This window comes from Melozone crissalis, unplaced genomic scaffold (assembly GCF_028551555.1).
Source record: "Melozone crissalis strain CALT ecotype California unplaced genomic scaffold, PUWL_Pcris_2 ptg000032l_1, whole genome shotgun sequence".
NCBI lineage: Eukaryota > Metazoa > Chordata > Aves > Passeriformes > Passerellidae > Melozone > Melozone crissalis.
Window position 1 is genome coordinate 634180 of NW_026535810.1, and position 21524 is coordinate 655703.

A 21524-nucleotide genomic window follows, 5' to 3' on the forward strand; every position below is an offset into this window, starting at 1 on the left:
AAAATGATTGATCCCAAAACTGGGATGCACCTGGAAGGGCTGGGACGGGCTCCTTCTGCTTGTGTCTGGGAAAACCAGCGGTGCTCCCAGCCTCAGCAGCTGGATGCTTGTTCTGCCTGGCTGGAGGCAGCTCTGAATTCAGGACATCAAATACTGTTCCCTGCGCTGGGGCACCTGCCCTGCCCCTTGTCCCTGGCACCTAGCTCTTGTGGCAGAAGTAAGAACAGGTTAAACACTCTTGCTTTCCAGGCAGGAATGAATAAAAAACCACAGCCCCAAAGAGGTGAGGCAGAAAAGGGTAAAGAAACAACTCCCAGAAAAGCATCCAAACCAACACAGAGCTAGGGAGCAGCTGCAGCCCTGTTCCTCTCTGCCCCTAAGGATGGGGAAAGTCACCCTTGGGTGACCTGGGTGGCCCTGGGAGTCTGAAGGTGGCAGTGCCAGTGTTCCCCTGGGTGCCCCTTCCCTTTGTCCCCTTTCTCCTGGTGGGGTGCTGGGTGCTAGCAGTGGGTCAGGGAGTGCAGAAGGGAGGAGAAGGAGGATGGAGCAGGGTGTGTGTGGGCTGTGGGTGACAGAAGGAAGAGGCTCCTGTGACCCTGGCTAACCCAGGCCATTGCTCATGCCCCCTGGTGCCCTGGCACCATCACCTTCCCAGCTGTCCCTCAGTGTCCCTTGCATGGTGCTGGGGATAACGGGACTGACCTGAGGTGGGGGCACTCCAGAATCACCAGGAGAGCCTCAAACATGGGTAGCTGGGCATGATCAGGCCTGTGGTGCTGGCTGCAGGCTGGCAGTGACCCAGTGTCACTCCCTGGCACAGCTCAGCCCCCCATCCCTGTCCCCAGCACCCTCCTGCCCAGATGGGGGGACTGGGACACATTCCACATGCAGACAGGACCCTGACCCCACAGCATCCCCGTGTGCCTCCAGCTGTGCTCCAGAGCCCTGTGAGGCTGTGGGGCCTCCATTGCACTGCTGGCCTGCCCTCTGTGCCAGCTCAGTGCAGGCCAGACCATCCCAAAGAGCCTGGCTCCACTCCCTGCCCACCCGCCGGTATTTTTAGTCACCGTCTCGCCGCTGTCTCTGCCTCACCATGAATTATTTACCAGCCAGGAGCAGGGAGCTGCGGCTTGGCCAGGAGGTGTGGGGGACACTGGGGTGAGGACAGGCAGGGGCAGATGCAGCAGGGAGGAGAGGTCCATCCTGTCCCATCCCACTGCATCCCATCCCATGTGGAGATTGAAAGTGAAGAGAGGATTGACCACAGTGGGGGCTGCACTGCAGGGCCCTGCAGCCACCAGCTCTGACCCCATCACTCCACACCCAGCCACTGACCCCGCTGTGACAGCCACCCCAGTGTGACCTGGTGTGCTCCTTGTGATGGGACCGGGGCATGGAGGCTGCTCACTGTCCCTCTGGGGAGCTCAGGGGCCATCCTGGGTCACTGCAGTCACTCCCAGATTAGAGGGACCAGGGGGAAAACAAGCCTAAGAGCTCCTTCTGTGATGTGAGAAGTGGGGAGCCCATCTCCTGTGCATGGAGGCTGTGAAGATAAAGGTTTGCTGGCACCAAGACAGAAGGAGAATCCTGCATAGCACCCCACTCTGATGGAGCAAACTCCCAAGCCTGGAGGCTTTTCTGGGGTCAGATGGCTGAATATTCATTAAAATTGCCCTGGGCTGCTGCTGGCACCAATGGGAGGTGCCCTTAGATGTATTTTGTACATTGAGGCTCTCCATGCCTCAGTTTCCCCACGGCTTGACGAGCTCCTTGCCCAGGATTGTGGGATACATCATCATCTCTCACACACACTGATTTCCCCATGGGATGCACTGCTCCATGCGCGTCCCTCTGGGTGACAGCAAGTGTCCCCTGCAGTGACAGTGCAGTGCCACCTGCTGTCTCCCAGGGGATCCTCGGTGTGCTGACACCAGGCCAGGTCCTTGGCTGGGCACCTCAGGGGCTCCATTCCCAGCGCTGGGGGGCAGAACAGTGGCCAGATCCCCCCACAAAAGAAGCCACATGCACACACAAACATGCAAACACATGTCCCCTTCAAGGCCACCATCACGAGCAGCTCATGCTGGTGTTTCCCCAGCCACAAATTGCCAGAAATGCTCATTTAGGGGACTAAAATGAGAATTTCAGCCATTCAGAGGAAGGCATGACCAAACATGGGGATACTGGAATTTCCTGGGGTGGAATCTCCAGGTGTCACTGCCCTTCTCTCCTCCCAAAGCCACCAGACTGCTTGTGACTGTCCCCAGCAGCAACACCAGCACCCCATTGTCAATGACATATTTTCTGAAAAATCCTTTTGTTAGGATTTTTCTCCTGAGAAGCTGAGAGGCCTCAGAAACGAAATGTAAACAATAATTATCTGATTGCTGGGAATGTGGTTTGGAGGTTGCTTACCAACAGGTGCATCTTTGACTGCTCTCATGTGAATTGTTTCTACTTGGTGACCAATCACAGGCCCAGCTGTGTCAGTCACAAGATTTTATTATTCATTCCATTCCTTTTTTGGCTAGCCTTCTGATGTCTCCTTTCTCCTTCTTTAGTATAGTTTTAATATATAATTTTCTTTTAATATAATAAAATAATAATGAATAATTAATATTTATTGTATAAAATATATAACAAATATATTATAAATTATTTACAATAATTTATATTATAAATTATTGATATTATATAACTATATATAAATTATTGATATTGATACCGAATTTTTATAAATTATTGATATTATATTAATTATTTATATTCTAAATTATTATAAATCATTATAATAATGAATGATTAATATTTATTATATAAAATATATAATAAATATATAATAAATTATTTATAATTATATATTATATATAATTATATAATTATATCTAGAATTATATATATTATATATAAAAATTATATATATATATTATAATATATATAATTATAAATAATTATAAATTATTTGTAATAAAATAATAAATCAGCCTTCTGAAACATGGAGTCAAGATTTTCCTCTCTCCTGGGGACCCACAAACACCACCACCAGACCCCACCCCTGCCTTGGTGGCACCTCATGGCCCCCATACCTGTGTGACCTTCTCGGTGACGTTCTGGGTGCGCTCCATCACCTTGTGGGGAGCGATTATCTCGATCTCCGTGGTGGAGCCTGAGCGGTGCTTCTCCAGGTTGAACTCCACGAAGTTGAGCGTGAACTGGGGGATCTGGCTGATGGTCCTGTACTTCATGAGGTCCGAGTCCGACGTGGAGTTCGGGGGGTTGGGTTTGACGTGGGAAGCCTCTGGAAGAGGAGGGAGAGGAGCACTGAGAAGGGCAGCGGGAGCAGGAGCAGATCCCCAGAGCCCTGACCTTGTGTAGGACCTCCAGGAGCTGGGGGCCACCACAAGGCGCCACCAAAAGGTGCCAAAATCTGCTCGGCCATAAAGGCTTGGCTTCTTCAGGCTGGCTCAGCTGTGGGGTGCCCAGCCTGGGATGCCTGAGAGAGGGCTGTTTTCCCCACACATCACCCATCTTTTCACCACTAAACCTCCTGCGGGAGGAGCTGCCAAAGGAGGTGATGGAGCTGCCAAAACACAGAGACACTCAAGTGTCCTTTGCTAGCCCTGATGACTGCAGTGGGTTGGGGAACAACCCACTGAGATTCACCAGGGAGAGATGCCAAAACTGGCATGAAAACAGACAGGAGGAGGTCGTTCTCCTCCACCCTTTGCCTGACAAACACAGCTCCGGAGCTGCTGTGCTGGTTTTTGGCCAAACTGAACCAGGAGTCAGGTGTCTCCTTCAGGTAGGGAGGTCAGAGCTTTCTCTGGAAGAAGAGCTGTAGTGGATCCTGATATTTCTCCCTGGGGAGCTGCCTCTGGGTCACCCCAGGGCAGGAGCAGGGAGGAAGCTGTGTAGGTGTCATGGTCAGGCTTGTGGCAACGTGTTGCCATGAGTGGGAGCCTGTACCCAGACCCAGAGCTCCAGGAAGGCCCCCAGGCTCTGTACTCAACGTGTACCAACCTTTCCAAACCCTACATGAAGGGCAGGGTTGTATTTTCAATTTTTTACCCCTTTTAACCCTTGCACTCTGACATTGACCCAAGTGGTGGTGTGGGAAAGAGGTGTCTGAAGACATTGTGAAGGTGTCCAGTTGCCATCCTGCTGCCACCCTTCTCCCTTCCCTCCCTCCTGTGTCTCCTCCTGAGGGTCTGTAACCTGTGACTATTGGAGGATCATGAACCCCCAGCCCGTTTTTACAGCCAGATTCCACACATTGATCTCTCTCATCCCCAGCTGAGAGCCTTCTCTTTCTAGACCTCCATCTGATTTGTCCTCATCACTCTGATGAGAACCAGAGGTCTGGACGTGGGTAGCATGATGAAGGGTCGGTCCCTGCAACCCTTCAGAGTGGCCTGGCCGGTGTCTCACCCACCTCCAACACATGGACACAGCTCACACTGCACACGCCTGCAGAGCCCTCCCCTCCCTCCACGGAAGGTGGGATGGCATCGGGATGCCCCTGGTGTGGGGCAGCCAAATGCAACCTCACACGGTCTCACACCTCACACACAAACCATGGATGGCTCTACCTACAGAGCAGGACCTGCCTGTGCAGGGAATCACATGGAGACCAGCGGGTTTTGGGGAGAAGACCCAGGTAATCTCCACTTTGCAGAGGGAAAAGAGACCGAGACCTCCCCCCCCCGAGATGTGCTGGGGCCGTGGCCAGAACCCTGACTCCCGCAGAAGAACCGACGCCTCCGGGGTTTTCCCTACCTGAGTTTGCCCTCCTTTCCCTGAATTTTCTCTGGAACTCAGACCTCGCGGCCTCAAAGTTGTCCAAGGAGGAGACCCTGCGGAGGCTGTGGAAGCTGCCCCCGGGGCGAGACCGAAAGAAACCCCATGCGGGGTGAGGGCCCAGCACGGGAGGCTCTTGTTTCGGGGACGAGTGTTGTAGGGTGGGGTCGGCCTCCAGGCTCGGCCTCCGCTCCTTTTCCAGGAGGGATTCGGTCTCTGACTGCATACAGTTTTCCTTGGGCGATGTCTTCAAGTCCCTCAAAATCAGGGAGTCGCCACCAGGCTTTAAGACAGCCAGGAGAAAGCGTTGTATTAGAAGGAGTCCCCGCGTGCTGTGGGGCAAGGTGAGGGAGCCGGGGTAGGTAAGAGGAGAGGCAGAGGGCTGGGAAGCACTGCAGCTCCTGAGGTCATCTCCAGCTGGACCAGGACCTGCTTTGGAGTGGGGCCACCGAGTCCCTGGGGACTTGGCAGCTCCCAGCTCCCGCCAGAGGCCGCGGGGAGGTTTGCGAGGCGATGCTGCACAGGTGGAAGCAGGTGAGAGCAAGAGGAGAGACCTAGGGCAGGCTTGCCTGCAGTCCCTGCTGTGCCATGCATTTCTCTGAGTGTCCCACCACTGGGGCTGCCCTTCCCTCCCCTGCTGCAAGAGCTCAGGCCATCACTGAGGCTCAGTGCCCCGGCCCTGTGCTGGTGTTCATGGGGGAGGATGTGCTCTGCACCAGGGAGCACTGGAGGAGCTGCTGGGTTTGCAAATTTGGCCGTATTGCTCCTCCTTCTCCTACAGCCACCGTAAACCATGGCTAAACCTTTTCCCCTGGAGACCTGAAGGGTTTCCAGACCTTAATTTCTGCAATGGGGTGTGCAAAGCAACCACCTTCTGGAGTAGAAACCCATGAGAATGTGTGCCTCCAGTAATACCCACAGGAGGAACTGTGGCACTCCTCATCATCCCTAAGGCCCTTTAGGGCAGGTTTTAGGCTGGCTGCTGGCTGGCCCTACATCTCTGGGCTGTGGCCACTTGACCAAGCTCCAGCAAAACGATGCATCATCAGGCTGTCCTCAATGCACATTTCCCATTCCACGCTGCATTCCATTTCCATTCCACACTGCAGTGCCCCGTGCAGCTCCAGCCTCGGGGTACCCAGAGCTTTTAGCAGAGCTGGTGCCTATGGGAATGATGTACCCAAAGCATCTGATAACCCTGCACACATCTTCAACCTACCATAGGCACAACCTCTGAGAAGACAGGCACCTTCCATCTCGTTATATCTATGATTTGGGGAAGCAGATTTACCCAGGCTGCCTGGATACACCTGACCCTGGCACCTGGGGATGCCTTAGCAGAGCAAAAGCCTCCTGCTCACAGCCTCGAGCTGCAGTACTTCAGAATACAACAGCTCTTTGACTGGAGCTACCCTGAGCACTGTCAGGAAGCCACCGAGAACAGCAATCTCTAAACAAGCCCCACCAACAGCTTTTCGAGGCTGGTGACAGCATCACCTTCCATCATGGGAAGTACACTCTTTGCTGGAGGGCTGAGAAGCTGGACCTGCCTGTGCTGCCTGCTCCCTGCCAGGAAATCATGGGGAAATGAGCCTGCCAGTCCTTGCTCAGAGCACACCACGCTCCTACAGCCACCAGCACGTCCCCTCCTTGAGGTGGGGACAGCTCCCTGGAGCTCCACCATCCCGGACAACTCAGGGTAGGGAGGCAGAGCTTCCTCCCAGCTTTGGCACATCTCCCACTCCCCCCTCGAGCCGCGGGGTGTGCAGAGCAGCAGGGAGGAGCTGCAGCCCACACAGCCAAAGCCCAGCAGGGCCAGCACTGCCCCGTGCCCTGCCCTGCCACAGGAGATGGCCCAAACCACAGCAGCCAAGGGGTTCTGGGATAGGGACAGCGAGGAGGAGCGCTGGGACCTGGCCTGAGGCGTGGGCTGGTATCAGACAAAGGCTACGGTTACCTTTCCATAGTCAATGGCTACTCCATCAAACTCACTGGTGGGCAGAGATTTCCGCTGGATTTTGAGGCGCCGCAGGGACGGGAGACTAAACTTCAAACTCCTACCTTCACCTTGTTAAAAAGAAAAACAAAACACAAGAGAGAAAGGTGTGACCTAGCTGCATGTGAGGCGGGACAGGGGAGAGTTTTGGGGGGCTCTGGGGGACGCACATGCTGCGTGGCCCTTCCTCCTCCAAAGCACTGGATATTCCCATGCCATCGCAGTGCCACGTGCCCAAGGCAGACCCTGACCTGGCAGCAAGCTCCTCTGAGCTGGAGAAGAGTTCCCTACAACTGTGGATGTGAGATGGGAAAGGTGCAGAGCATCCCTAAGCCAATTAAAGAGGTTAAAGCCAATTAAGGGATTTGGTCCCGGAGGAAATAGAGCCTCTAAATCTCCTTGGTGGAACTTTAGGGAAAAAAAACCCCACACAATAGAGATGGTAATTTAGAAAGGCACAGAAAGAAAAGTAGTTCTAATAATTTTGTTCCTGGATTTGTTTTGAGTTTTCAGGGAGGGAACTTGGACAACAAAACCAGGATCCCTTTCTGGCATCACAGGGGACCAGGAGACCACCTCACAGGGGACTGGGGCTGGGACAAGGGCAGCCAGGGCTGCTAGGAGCTGGGAGAGAGGTGCAGGAGAGGAAGAGCCCAGATCTGGAGAGGGCCCAATGCCCCTGGTTGTGACACTCAATGCACAGACACTTGTCCTCATGCTCACTTGCTAGTGCAGAGCAGTGTGAGCAGCTGGGCTCACACCCTCAGGGCCTGGCTCAGCCCTGAAGCTCATCCAGCAGCACCAACTCTGCTCCCTAACTGCACAAAAGGTGGCCTAAAATCCTGGGGTGCATGGGATGTGGCACGAGCTCCACAAAGACACTGACCCCTGGGAAAAAGCAGCACGGTGAGGAGCTCTTTGGTGTTGGCAAGATTAGCTTCTCTCATCCGGCCCAAAACCATCACCAAACTGCTTGGGCAGGGTCCCAGCCTGCCAGAAATGCCCCTGCCCATGGGGTACCACACTGGCTCCCTCTGCTCACCCCATCCCCACTGCCTAGAGCAGCTGTTCAGCTGGAAAAAGCAAATCATCCAACTTTCCCTGCACACCAGCGAGGAGCTGGAGACCAGCAGTGCAGCCACCTGTGGCTATGCAATGAGAGACTGAGCCAGAAAACCTGAGCACAAGCGCCTGATCTGGGTGGGCACCAGCAGCTCTGGCCTTTCCACACCTCCTGTCACTGGAGTGGGAAAGCCAAGAAACACAACATCCCTTGGGATGCTCAGCACAACGTCCAGCGTGCAGGGAAGTGACAGGTGCTCTTGATTTGGGTGCCTCCTGCCATGTCTTTGGGTGGGATGGGATATGGCTGCATCACATGTTGGGATATTCTGAGAGCTGGTGGGGCTGCAAAGCAACCCTGGCGCTGGGATTTAGGATTTCCTCAGCAGGTCATGCACAGAGGGTAGCTGGTACTAAAGCAATCCGTCAAAACCATGAACCTCATCACTTCACAGACCCACACACACATTTATCTGTCCATTCACACTCACACATCCACGAGCCCCCTGTGTGCACACCTGCCCTGAGCACACACAAAACCCACACCAAACTCTGCTGGTGCCTGCTGCCACACACAGACACCTGAATGCTCCAGGATAGAGAAATGGACTGAGCAGGAATGCACTGGGACTCACACAAACCCCAGTTCAGTGGCCACTTGTCCCCATGGCTCCCTGATGTGGCCCTGGCTCTGGTCCTGCTGTGCCACCCCATGTGCCAGGGGGGGGACAGACCCAGAGCTTTATTTTGAGGCCTGCCCAAAGCCTCCCAACAGCACCCCTAGGGAATGTCATCATGGAGGCAGAGGTGGGGTTATTTCCTGACTCAGGTAGAGCTGACCAGCACTGAGGGTTGTATGGAAGGAGGAGATTTAGAATCACAGCTCTTTGTCAGGTCTAACATCTCAATATCCACATCCCCTCAAGAGCCTCACCACAGCTTCCCTTTGATCCAGTCTTCCCAAAAAAGGGAATTTGAGTTTCCCACTGTTTCCAAAACCATAGGATGAGCTTAGGAGAGCGGGGAATGCCTGAAGCTGGGGCAGGCTGAGCCATCACAGTGCAGCCATCCTGGTGCCATTGGCCTGCAGCGACACCCCCACAGCACAGCCATGCTCTTGGTGACCCCAAATGTCCCCTGGCCCTGCTGGTAACCCCACACACAGGTCCTGCCCCACAGCAGCACCTCCAGCCCAAGCCAGTGTTAAATATGGAAAAGATCCAGCAGTGCAGGGGGGCTCATGGAAGGGACTCCACAGCTCCACTTCCAGCGAGACCCCCTCTCAAAAATGCTCCATCCCATGCAGAACAGGCTGGGCAGTCCCAGCCCTGTTCCCCAGGCCTCTGGGATTTTGGGAAGCGTATGCAGGCAGCTGTGAGGGCAAGGGGAGCCCAGCTGGCCCAAAGAGCCTTTCCCCATCCAGCTGGGGTTTGCCTGAGCAGGCAGAGCTGCAGCTGTGCAAAAACACAAACCTCCTCCCATGCAGGATCCTGCCCAGGATCCTTCAGTTCCCCCGTGCTCCCAAACAAGCCCTGGGATGAGGATGCTGCACTGCCCTCTCAGGGCATCCTTCATTCCCCCTGTGATCCCAAACAAGCCCTGGGATGAGGATGCTGCACTGCCCTCTCAGGGCATCCTTCATTCCCCCTGTGATCCCAAACAAGCCCTGGGATGAGGATGCTGCGCTGCCCTCTCAGGGCATCCTTCATTCCCCCTGTGATCCCAAGCACACCCTGGGATGAGGATGCTGCGCTGCCCTCCCGATCCCATCGCCCCAGGGCACGCACCTTTGTTCCAGCTGTGCGACAGCCGCTGGTGCAGGCTCCGCCCGGTGCTCTTGGCGATCAGCTGGGCCAGATCCTCGAAGTTGAGGATGAACATGATGACGACGCCTTCCTCGTTCTTCACAGGCACCACATCCACCAGGCAGCGGAAACACGACGCTGCCGAGCAGAGAGAGGCTCAGGGGGGATGCTCAGGAGACCCCGACCTCCCCTTCCCCTCCAGCACCAAATACTTTTGGCAGAAAAGTGGAGTTTTGAGCACTTTGGTGGGTGTAATCCCTGCTGGTGCGCATGGAACATGATCTGAGCCCTGGGAAAGGGCCACATCCCCAAAGCATCCCAATCACACTGATCACATCTCTTTTTTCTGTCCCAGACAGTCATTTATATTAATGTACTTGAGAGCAGCAATTAAAGAGTGAGTAATTAAGAACTCAGGAAGTCCCAGGTAGTGGTTTAACCTCATTAAGCATCCTGCTTGTAATCACGCTGCAGTTAATTGCCCTGCAATCACCAGGCAGGTTTTGGGGATGGGATGCAGGCAATGGGGGTGAGCCCACGCTGGCAGCAGGACTAGGTGGGATCAGTCCCCAAGGACATTCCCTAGAGGCATGGAGTGGCCAGGCACGGCCTTGTCTTGTCCTGCCATGGGGAAACTGAGGCACAAAGAGGACACAAGGACTGGCTCAGCATCCTGGGAGCGATGGAGGCTGTGAGGAGCATCCCAAATATGTCCATAGGGGTTTTCCTGTTGGATCTCAGCTCGACCCTGTGGCTCTCCTTGTGCAGCAGCCAGGCACCAGTCTGCAATCAGAGGCAACTGAAAACACCTGCAGGTCTTTTCCAAAGCACCAAGTGAAGGATTTCCCACCTCCTTTGCCAGCTTTATTCCCACCAAATCCTGCAAAAACCTATAATCACTGAGTCCCTTCCTTGAGCTGTCTGCTGCTGCTTTGGCTCTGATGGGAGCAAGACCCCTGAGCCAGAGCTACTGCTAGTGACACCCTCAGAGCATGCTCTTGGTGGTGCCATACTCTTGGTGACCCCAAATGTCCCCTGGCCCTGCTGGTGACCCCACACACAGGTCCTGCCCCACAGCAGCACCTCCAGCCCAAGCCAGTGTTAAACATGGAAAAGATCCAGCAGTGCAGGGGGGCTCACAGAGGAGACTCCACTTCCAGCAAGACCCCCTCTCAAAAATGCTCCATCCCATGCAGAACAGGCTGGGCAGTCCCAACCCTATTCCCCAGCTCTCTGGGATTTTGGGAAGCGTATGTAAACCCCCCCAGGCTCCTATCCCCAAACTCCCAGAGATGATGGAGCAGCCAGGTACCACTACAGGCGGTAGGGAGCCAAGGCAGCTCCGTGCCCGCTGTGCCGCCTCTCCCCGGGATTAGCGGCCGGGCAGGGATGCAGGGACGTGGAGCCAGCGCTCCCGCTCCGGCCGTGGCCGCGCTCCAGCCGGGAGGGGCAGGCCGGCCTTCCTGCGTATGATTTTAAGGAGCTCAGAGCCTCCCGTAATCAGGAGCAGATGGCCGGCATCGGGCAACTTCAAAATCTGCCCTGACGTCAGGGATGTGCACATACACGGACACACACAGGCACAAGAACGGGAAAGAAATGGATGTGGTGAAACCTGCTCAAAGACCCCAGCAGCCGGGATTTGCTCGTTTGTTCTTCCTTTCTCTCTTTTTTTTTACTCTCTCTCTTTCTCCACTGCTCACCAAAGGGAGAGGAAACCCACTGAAATGTGTGAGCTGGGGAGCAGAGAGTGGATTTTTGGCAGTGAAGCTGTTTGGGGACTGCACGGCACATGACAGGTTACCTCTGTGTGGAGCAGGAAGAATAGAGATCCTTTCCCTGCCTTTGTCAGGATTTTTAGGGCTCTTGAGATGAAGAGATGCCCTGTAAGAGTGACGTGGCACATGCCTGGTGGGTGACACGGTGCCATCCCCAGGATGCCACAGCTCTGCCAGTGCTGATGCTGGCACTGGTGTGTGCAGGGGAGCCCACTCAGGGATGCTTTCTCCTTTGGTGTGTTAGAAAATCAGGAGGTTTTTCTTTTTCCCCCAGGGGTGATTTTGAAGCATCACTGACTTCCTGGAACCCACAAAGGTTCACTGGCATGGGCAGCCATCAACCCCAGGCTTCCCTCTGGAGTGGGAATTCTGATCCAGACAGCCCAACCCTGACTCAGGTGCTCTGCATTCCTTCACTGCCTCAGGTCCTTCCCAAGTTCCTCCATGGCAGTGGGAGGGGATGAGCTGTTCTCAGGGGTCCTGGATCCTGGCAGGCCCCGTGTGGCACAGGAAAGGGTTAATCCCATGGCCAGCGCTGAACAGCTGAAAACTGGGCCCAGTTACATCCAGTTGGAGGGATATAAGGAGCAGCTGGGAGGTGGCTGGGGGTGGGTTTGGGTGGCAGCTGGTGCCTGGTTTGATCCTGCAAATCTGGGAGGTGCTGAGCTTGAGCAGCCCTGGCCAATGTCACTGTGAGCCCCTCACTGATCCCTTCTTAAATTAAATAAAATAGACTATTTCTGTTGGGAGGGAACTACAGCAATAATCTAGTCTAACTGCCTGGCCAATTCAGGGCTGGCCAAAAGCTAATCCCCCTCCAAAACCAGGGCAATCACCCCAAAAGTGGCCCCAACAGTCACAGCCCTGCTCAGACCCACATTGCACAGCACGGAGGTGTCAAGGGAATGAGGGAGGATCAGGGTCAGGGATGGGAGCAGCACATTCCCTTAAGCCTGGCCCAAAGACAGGGCATTGCCCAGGATTTGGGGTACCCCCAGCTCTGTGGAGAGGCTGCAGCTGGGAGAGCCGTGGCACTCTCTGCCCTGACTCAGTTTCCTAATGGTGAGATGAAGGCTGAGCCTCCTCATCATTCTTCCCAAAAACCAGGCCCTGCTGTAGCACCAGGCCCTGAGCCAGCCCCAGCAGGCACCTCAGGCCTGCCCTCCCATCCTTGCTCCTCAATCCACTGTCCCCATCCATCTCACTGTCTCTCCCCTTCAGCTGTTCAGCTAATCTGTCTCCATCCATCTAATTTTATCCAGCCACCAAATGATCTCTTGGAGGAGCCCTGGGGGGATTCACAACCTGCCTGTGCTCTGTGGCCACCAGCATGGGGGTGCCTGTGCCCATGTGGGGTGAAACCCAGCCTGGGGGCTGCAGACAGGGCTTGGCAGGTGGGGTAGGACAGGGATGCTGGTTTGAAAGCTCCCAAAGCCAACGTGGTTGGCTTGTATTCCCTAAATTTCTGGTCTGACCTTCCAGCACCAAGCTGAGTGAGTGCCTGGAGGTTTGTGCTCTCTGACCCACCGTGTCTTCTGACCTTGATAAAAGCCAACACTTAATAACATTAAAAATGTCATTGCTGGGGGCCCTCCCTCCCTGTCCCCTTATCCCCTGCAGGCAGCGGTGGTTAATGCATTTGTCATCAGTATTGTCATCAGTATCATCAGTATTAAACTAATCAACAGGACACGGGGGTTTCCAGAGCCGGACACAAGCCAGCATTGTTATGAATATTAAAAAAGAGAGCTATTAATCTGTGCCTGGAGCTCTTCCCCAGGCCAGGAGATTTAATCTGCAGGGTCTCATGGCACAGTGGCTAAAGCTATAGTGGGATTATATAAAGGAGCAGAGGAGAGGGGCTGGGAAGGGCATGGAGGGGATGGGAATGGAGCAGAGCTGTGCTCTGGGGCCAGAGAGGAGCCTGGAGGACCAAGCTGTGCTCCCATGCTGGGATAAATCAGTGTCGGGGCTGGGTGGAACTTCAAAGGGAAGTGCAGATTGCTGGGAGGCCCTAAAGCAAATCCCTGAGGTGGGGTGGAAAAAAATGGAGAGAGAGTCTGAGCTAGAGGGAGATTGGTCACTCCTGGGACCTGGGGGGAGCCCCTGCAGGTCTGCAGCCCCCTGCACAGGGGGGGAATGTGCAGCACAGGCTCTGCCCTGGCCCCTCTCCCCACATCCAGACAGGGCATCAGGAGACTGAAACCTGCCAGGACACCAGGCCAGCAAAAATGACCTTATTAAGTAACATCAGCGGGACAGAGGTTCCCCTGTGCAGGGATTTGTGTGCTTACAGGCCTTGCTGGCTGGGAGCAGCAGTGGGGAGGGAAAATCAGGAGTGACAATGGCTGAGGGTACCCACCAAAATGTGACCACAAGAAAGATGCAAGCATAGCAGGGTGATTTTGGGTGCAGGTGGAAGGATGCTCTGATCCCCAGGAGCCAAAAGGGGGTCCTGGATCAATACAGTGGGTTGGAAAAATGCATATTAACTCTTCCAGGGCAGAGATCTCAGGAAAAAGGAAAGAAAACAAAAACCTGCTCCAGGAAGCGTTCTTAGAGGTGCTGGGGATGATCTGGGCCTGTCCTTTTGTTCATGGGACATCAGGTCTAAGCAAAAAGCATCTGTGGGGATGAAAAATGTCTCTTCCAGCTCTCTGCCCTGGTCACACTGGCCCTGGGGCACAGCCAGGGCAGTGGGGGTGCCTGGAGCTGCAGCACAGCCGTGCCAAGGGTGGCAGAATTGGCTCTGCAGATCAGGATCTCTGGTCCCAGAGCCTTTGCCATTGTGAGGAGGGATGTTTATAAGTTCCCATCTGGAGCTGGGCTCTGCTGTCCATCCCTCTCCCGAGGTCACAGACTGACCCTTAAAGCAAACAGCAAGCAGCAAACAGCCCTAGCTTGGCATAGACCCCATGGGTTTGTACAAGCCAAGAGCTCCGCTTGGGGCTGGGGTTTGTCAGCTGGCTGTGCCTTCCTGCCCCTCCAACACCCAAGAAATCCCCTTAGTGCTGCCTTGGCCCCACCATGGGGCAGCAGCAGAGGCTCCCTGGGGCTGCCAGCACCAAATCATCCCTGGCAGTGCCAGGATGCAGCAGCTGCTGGTGGGATTTGCCCTCCTGCTCCCAGCGCACCCGTTGGGCACGTCAGATGCTGCTGTTTACAAAGCTGCATGGAGAAACCCTGGCTGGATCCATCCCCCTGCCTTAGCCAGGCTTTCTGCTGGAGAGGGGCAGTGCCCCAGATGTGCCCTGGGCTGGGGACACAGGGGACAGTGTCACATGAGTGCCCCTGCTCCCTTTGGAGGTGGTGGCACTTCCCAACCCATGGGGACCTGTTGGGGGGATATGCTGAGTGGCACAGGGCACCCCAATCCCTCCCAGGGGAAAATCCTGCAGCAGTGCTATGAGTTTGCTGGCCTGATCCCAGCCCCTAATCCCAGTTCCATGGGGACTGACACCAAGTGCTGCTGGAGGGGACAAGCTGTGGGCTCTGCCCAGCCAAGGACAGGCTGGAGGGGCTGGGGCTGCCCCAGCAGCTGCTCCAGCTGTCACAGCCACATCTCCCCTTTCGTATTCATCAGCATCACATTCACGCAGATTAAGCAGAGCCAGTGCCACCAGCTGCTGCTGCTCAGGCCATGCTGGCACTGTGGCACTCAGCACCTGTGGCCACCTCCAGCTCTGGGGACCCCGTGAGCCCTGGCCAGTGGCTTCACTGCAAGGCACATCCCCACCTGGGGAGGGAAAAGCCATCCCTGGGTGCAGCTCAGCTCCTGGGTGTCATCCTCAGGGGATGCTGGAGGATTTGAGCTCCCCCTGGCCACAGTGTGTCTGCAGGGCTGGGGGCCACGGCTGCTCCTTGCTGTGGCTGCAGCTGATCCCGTGCTGACCCCCCTGTCTGGGCCAGCTCCAGCTGTGTAGCATCTTGTAAGGAAATTAACTTTTCACTGATCTCCCAGCTTTGAGCTGGGGATTAGAGCCCACACGCGCTGCCAACGGGCTCTTCCCTCTTTCCAAGGCCTTTTTGGGGCTGGCGTGGCAGGGAGGGACAACTGCCCTACCTCAGCTCATCCCACCTTCCCCCACGGGAATTCTTGGTTCCATTTTGGAGCTGGGCTCACTGTTGGCAGCCCTGGCTCGTTTGTCTCTGTTTATAATGATATAATTATATTTTCTATTAGGTGATGACAGCACGAACATCCAGGTGGGGACCGAGCAGCCGGGCTGTCCCCAGGGACAGGCACCCCCCATCACTCAGCACCCTGCCTGACCCCAGGCACCCTTGGGTGGCCCCTCCCTACCTGCCTCCCTCCATCCCAGCCTGGCCCTGCTCGGGTGTCTCCGGCGGGCAGATTTTGGGTTTCACATTGCCTCTGTCAGCCAGGAAAGCGAGGAAACAACCCCGCGAGCTGCAGAGCCGGGAGTACCGCAGTAATAAACAGCAGGTCGAGGCTGGAGATTGGTGCTGCTGGTATGAAAAAGAGGACAGGCAGGTTCGGAGCTCCGCTGGCTAATTAAGCAGCAGCTCCCCATAATGCAAAAGCCTTTTCTTCGCCGATAAGACCCATTTATAATGGGCCGAGCGGTCGCAGGCTGAGTGCTGGGGGGAAACAATTGGAAAAGCATGCTGCTGGTGGGGCTGGGTTTTAAAAATAGACATGAAGGGTTTGCTTCTGGGCCTTTTTTTTATTTTTTTCCCCTCTTTTTTAATAAAAAAGAGAAGAAAGCAGCTCAGAGCCGCAATGAGAGTTCCCCATGGCCTAGAGGAAGAGCAGGGCTCTGAGGACAGCACCGAGCATCCCGTGAGCCCAGCAGGAATGCTTCAAAGCAGGGAGCACGGTGATGCATCAGGCTCACAAGCCAAGTAGTCCCCAGGGACGGAATGGGAAACTATCCTGAGGGAGGGAGGGAGGGAGGGAGGGAATGGGCCAGGGCTGCACATGCTGCCCTTGCCAAAGCCAGTGCACGGCCACTGGCACTGGATGGAAGCAGGGGCACAGCGACTGCCACGTCTCTGCACTGCCCTGGGCTCCAGCCAGGCCCTGCAGCTGCTGAAGGGGGGCACCTGCACCCAGCCCTGGCACCACTCATGGCCCCTCTCCACCCAGGAGTGCCCCACAGGAAGAGCCTTGACCGAGTGGCCCATCCTGCCACCACACAGGGCCAGGTCCTGCCGGGAGAACGCCGGGATAACACGCAGAGGTGCTGCCAGTGAATAACTCTGATACGCTGGCACCTGGATGCCAGCCCGGGAGACGATAGGGTCTGGGAGGGAGGCCAGGACACCCCAAGATAGGGTGCTGGGCTGGGAGCCAGGGTTCCTGCCTGCTCCTTCCTTTTGCTTCCAGTGCTTCTCCCCTAACTGGCTGCCAGCAGATTGGGGTGCAGCCCTGTGCTCAGGCCAACCCCCATCAATACAATCTGAAGCAATGGGAAAGCTCCATAGGTAAAAAAAAGGAAACACTGAGTATTTTTAACCTCCTGTGAGCACCGGACCTGCATTTCCCTGCCCCTGGGAGCCCTGGCCACTGCTGTTTTGCAGCATCAAGCACTAAATATTTATTTAACTTCCTGCCGTATTAGAACTAATCACTCGTATTTTCCATCAAAGCTTCATTTTCATCTTAACGTAATTCCATCTGTGCACGCACAGCCGCATCCTGCTCACTGGAAAGGCAGCTCTGAGGCTGTTGGCTGCACCCACTCTCAGCAGAGATGGGGGGTCTGTCTCATCTCATCTCAGAGCACAGACTGGGAGCCCCGTGTCCAAGCCTGGCTTCTCCATGGATTCTCATTCCTGGCGCAGGGATCCCACAAGCAATGACACAGCTTGTCCCAGGAGCAACGAGCCACCCCCAAGGGCTCACAAATGACCTGATTCCCAAATAATCTGGCAACACCCTCTATTGCTCAATGCCCCAATGTGCTCCGTGACAGCAGAGATGCCTCCATCCCACCAGGAGCCACCATGGGGGTGCTCTCAGCAAAGCCCTGAGCCCGGGTGCATCCTGACGTGTTTGTGTCCCACCACTGGCTTCCCACCGCCCACCCCACGGAGAGGCTCTTACTGTCTTTGCGGTAGTAGAGGATCTCCAGCTTGCACTCCTCGGAGCCCAGCAGGGCCTGGGTGAGCTGGGCAATGGAGCTCTTGGTGGTGTCGGGGCCCGTGAGGAAGTCGCAGGTGCAGGGCTGCTGCATCACCTCCACGCGCGAGTAGCCGAACATCTCGCAGAAGCCGTCGTTGCAGTAGATGATGGCGCAGTTCTCCATCTGCGCGTTGGCAATGAGGAACTTGCGGTCTGCAGGGGGGCACGAGAGACAGCACGAGGCTTAGAGGGGTGTGGGGGGCGAGATTGGGATTTTTGGTGTTGCCTGCTGTGGGGCTCGTGCAGACAGGTGACACTGGGGACAGCTCTGGGGGGACAGCGGCTGACCTCAGCCCACACAGGACTGCTCTGCTCTTCAGAGAGAGAAAGTGTCCCCACTTCAATGTGAATTTGTGGCTGTGGGGACATGGGGACACAAAGCGGGGGGTCTCAGTAGAGGCAGTTTTGCTGGGATTGGCCAATCCCTGCAGCCTTGACATTTCACCACAGGCATGTGGGGACTCTCTGCTGTCTAATGGGCAATCTGTCCCTGACCGGCTCTGAAGGCAGAGGGGAGAGCTGCAGCCTCCGTCCCTTCCCAGGAGCTTATCAGGGACCTGAGTTATCTCAGAGACTTTCCACCCTTGCTCAGATTTGACTGAAGTCAGGCAAGGGGCAAGAGGAGGAGCGAGTGTAAGGCTTGGCTTCATGGGAAGCAGGGGTGAAACCCATCACATTAATGGTTCTCCTAATGTTTGATAGGGTAATTGTGCCTTTGGGCTGAAGGTGAAATCCAGACTCTCCTGGGCTTTGTGGCCCCTGTGCTCAAAAAGTAAAGTGCTCAAGGGAAGGAAAAGGGAAACTGAGGCAGAGAGTGGTGCTGCCCCATTCCCTCCTGGTGCTGCAGCCACCTAGGCTGGGCTGAGGTCAGACTTGCTGCCTTGCCAGGGTGTGTGGCAGTGCTGCACAGCCCACGTCATCCAGCCCACATGGAGCCACTTCCATCCTTATCTCGGGGTGAGCTCTGATTTGGTTTGATTTGGGGGTTTTTTTTTAAGGATATCAGGGAGTGCTGGGCTCCGGGACAGGTTTGCTGGGATGTGACAGGGAGCTGGATGCTTATGTGGTGCCACATCCCTCCCAGCACCATCTCCCTCAGCATTTGGCATCAGCTCTGGGCTGGAGCTGAAGGCAGGTCTGAGCAGAGGGTCCATTTGGAGGCTGCCTCCCAACCCAGACCCCGATTAATCTCCTGGATTACCCAGGAATGGCATCTGCAGCTTGCGTGCTCCAGAACCCTGCTGCACTCCAGCCTCATGGGGAATTTCACCCAAACGCAAGAGGAACCTCTGCACAGCTGTGGCACCGAGTGCTGGGACCTGCTGGGGTGGGGGGACCCCTCCCAGGCGCATCAGGGCTGTCCCCAATGGCACCTGCAGGATCCCAGCTCTGCAGGATGCCTCCCAGTAAAACCAGAGTCCCCAGGGATGCTGCACAAGTCTCCTGCTCCATTCCACCCTCTGGCAGCCCCTTGGTAGCCCTTTATGGGGGCTCCCACTCTGGCACCCTTCCCTTTCCCACACAGGGCTGGTGCTGGTGCCGGTGCTGCAAACAGCACAAACCACCACAGACAAACGTTCCCCAGTTCCTTCTTCCTGACCCTTCTACCTGCAAACTGCTTTGCCAGCACTGGGAGGGGACCTCCTCCCAAAGCCCTGCTGCTGGGGACACTCCCCACCTGTGAGGAGCAGGTCCCCCATCCAGGGTCAGCTCCATGGGCTGGATCCAGCCTGGATCCTGGCTGGGCTGGCGCAGGACAGGATTTACAGGGCTGGCAGGGCGCCGGAGCAAGCTGTGCTGAGCACAGGGATGTGACCACGACCACGATGGGAAGGAGCTGCAGAGCCAGGTCTCCTTGGGGGGTTTTTTCACCCCCAACTTGCTTTCTGCCCTGCTCTCACCTGCAGATTTCTCCTTGGTCCCAGCCCTGGCAGGGAAGAGCTGGCCCCCTCTGGCTGCACCGGGGACCCACCAGGAGCAGCTTCACCCATGGGAGCTGCGGTGCTTGGTTGAAGGAACCCACAAGCACCTGAGAACTTACTGCCTGTAGCAAAGATGTATTAGGTGCGCTGCTTTGCTGTCTCCCAACACCTGCCACAGCACGAAACTGCCGCGGGGGAGCGTGGGGCGATGTTTGGGCAGAACCCAGCTGGTGCCCGACATGGCTGGCAGGGAGCGGGCAGGGAGCGGGGTCTGGCTCCGTTCTCCTGTCACGCCTCACCGCCTGGCCCCGCTGCTCCCCAGTCGCCGCTTCCCAGGGGGAACTGATAGGAAGCAGGCACAGTTTTTCTCACTTTCCATCCCCAGGGTCACGTCAGTCACTGCCAGGCCAGGCAGCGCAGAGCCTGCAGGGATGGCAGCGCCAGGGAATTTGCCCACTCGGGAAACTTGGACACCCACAAAAAAACCCAAACCCACAGCGAGCCGGGGCAGTGGGGGCTGCACCCCACAGCAGCCCCCCGAGCTCAGTTTTTGGGGGACCCCGGTGCCCTGGTCCCCTCCCGTCACCCCCAGCATTGTAGGGGGGACCCATCCCTATTGGGGTGCCCAGAGAGGGGGAGCGGAACCCCCGCGCCCCCACCCAGGCACACGCAAACCCCAGTGCTCCCCTATGTGCACGGACTTTCCGCCGTATCTGACACGAAACCAGCCCCAAAATTCATATAAAGGGATTACTCGGAGCAACAGCAAATGGCAACGTTTCACCAGGGACGGCGGCCGCCGAGAGCGCAGAGTTGAAGGCAAACAGGCGGCGAGCCCGACTGCGCTGGGGTTCACCCTGTCCCCCCGTCCAGCCGGCCGGGACCCCCTCCCCGCCAGCCCCGGCACCCCGAACCAGCTCGGGGACACCGCGATCCCCCCGGGGAAACACCGAGGCCGGGGTGGCTCCGTCCCCCGGTGTCGCCCTGTCTATAAATACCCGCGGGGACACTGCCAGGCTGTCGCCCACCCTCTCCCCCCTCGGGAGGTCACAGGGGCGCCTCCGTGCCCCCGGGGACACCCTCCCGCCTTCCCCCCTCCTCTCCCCGCCGCGCTCCCAACTTGGGGGGCGCCCCGGCCGCGGGGGGAGCGGAGCGGGACCGGAGGGTGCGGTACTCACTTTGTCCTTCAAATTTGCGAATGATGGTGTCCAGGTAGGTGTTTTGGGGGGCCACATGGCCCCGGCGCACCGGCATCGCTCCGCTGCGCTCTGCGCGCCCCGGGAGCGGCCGAACTTGCGGCGGGCGCGGCGGGGAGCGCGGCCCGGCCCCGGAGCGGCGCGGCACGGCACGGCGCGGCCCCGCTCCGCCTCACCCCAGGGCTGACCGAGCTCTGGAGCCCAGCCGGCCCGGGGCTCCCATGCTCCCGGTGGCCGGAAGGGGGAACCCCTCCACCCGCCCTGCCGCGCCCGGCCCCGGGCGGGGGCGGCCGGGGAAGATGAGGATGGGAGGGGGAAGCGGGGGAGAGAGGGGGGAGGACCCGCTTGAAAGCGGGAGAAAATAATAGAATAAAATAATAAAGAGTAGAAATCCCCCAAAGTGCTTAGTCACCGCTGCCCCGGCCGGCCGGAGGCTCCGGGGGGAGCCGTCAGCAGCAACAGCTGCCGGCCGGGCAGCGCGCACCCCCCGGCGGCCCCCGGGGCTCCCCCGGACCCCCCGGCATCCCGCGGCACCGCAGCCGCTCCCGCACGGCCCCGAGGGCGGGGGGGCTCCGGGGCGGGGCGCGGGGCGGGCCGGGGGCGCAGGTGGGTGCTGGGGGTGCGGGGGTGGGAGCCTTGAGGGGCTGGGGCAGGGCGTGCTGACAGGTGAAAGAGGCTTTGGGGAATGGTTTGGGGGTGGAGGAGAATCCCTGTGGGGCGTGGAGGGGTGGGGATGGGGTCCTCGGGGTGCTGGCAGAGTCCTGGAGGGAGTGGGGTGCTGGAGCTGGAGGTTGTGCTGGGGATGGGAGGATTTGGTGGG

General features: G+C 57.0%; 1 protein-coding gene across 1 annotated transcript in view; it reads right to left on the reverse strand.

Moving 5' to 3' along the window:
- Positions 1 to 20762, reverse strand: part of KCNH6 (potassium voltage-gated channel subfamily H member 6) — a 31883-nt gene extending 11121 nt beyond the window's left edge. The window contains exons 1-6 of the mRNA XM_054281530.1: positions 20687 to 20762; positions 17509 to 17739; positions 9643 to 9798; positions 6755 to 6864; positions 4777 to 5080; positions 3087 to 3298 (exon numbers count right to left, since the gene is read on the reverse strand). Of these exons, the coding sequence (XP_054137505.1) occupies positions 3087 to 3298; positions 4777 to 5080; positions 6755 to 6864; positions 9643 to 9798; positions 17509 to 17739; positions 20687 to 20762 (1089 nt within the window). The remainder of the gene's footprint in view (positions 1 to 3086; positions 3299 to 4776; positions 5081 to 6754; positions 6865 to 9642; positions 9799 to 17508; positions 17740 to 20686) is intronic.
- Between the last annotated feature and the right edge of the window lie 762 nt (positions 20763 to 21524).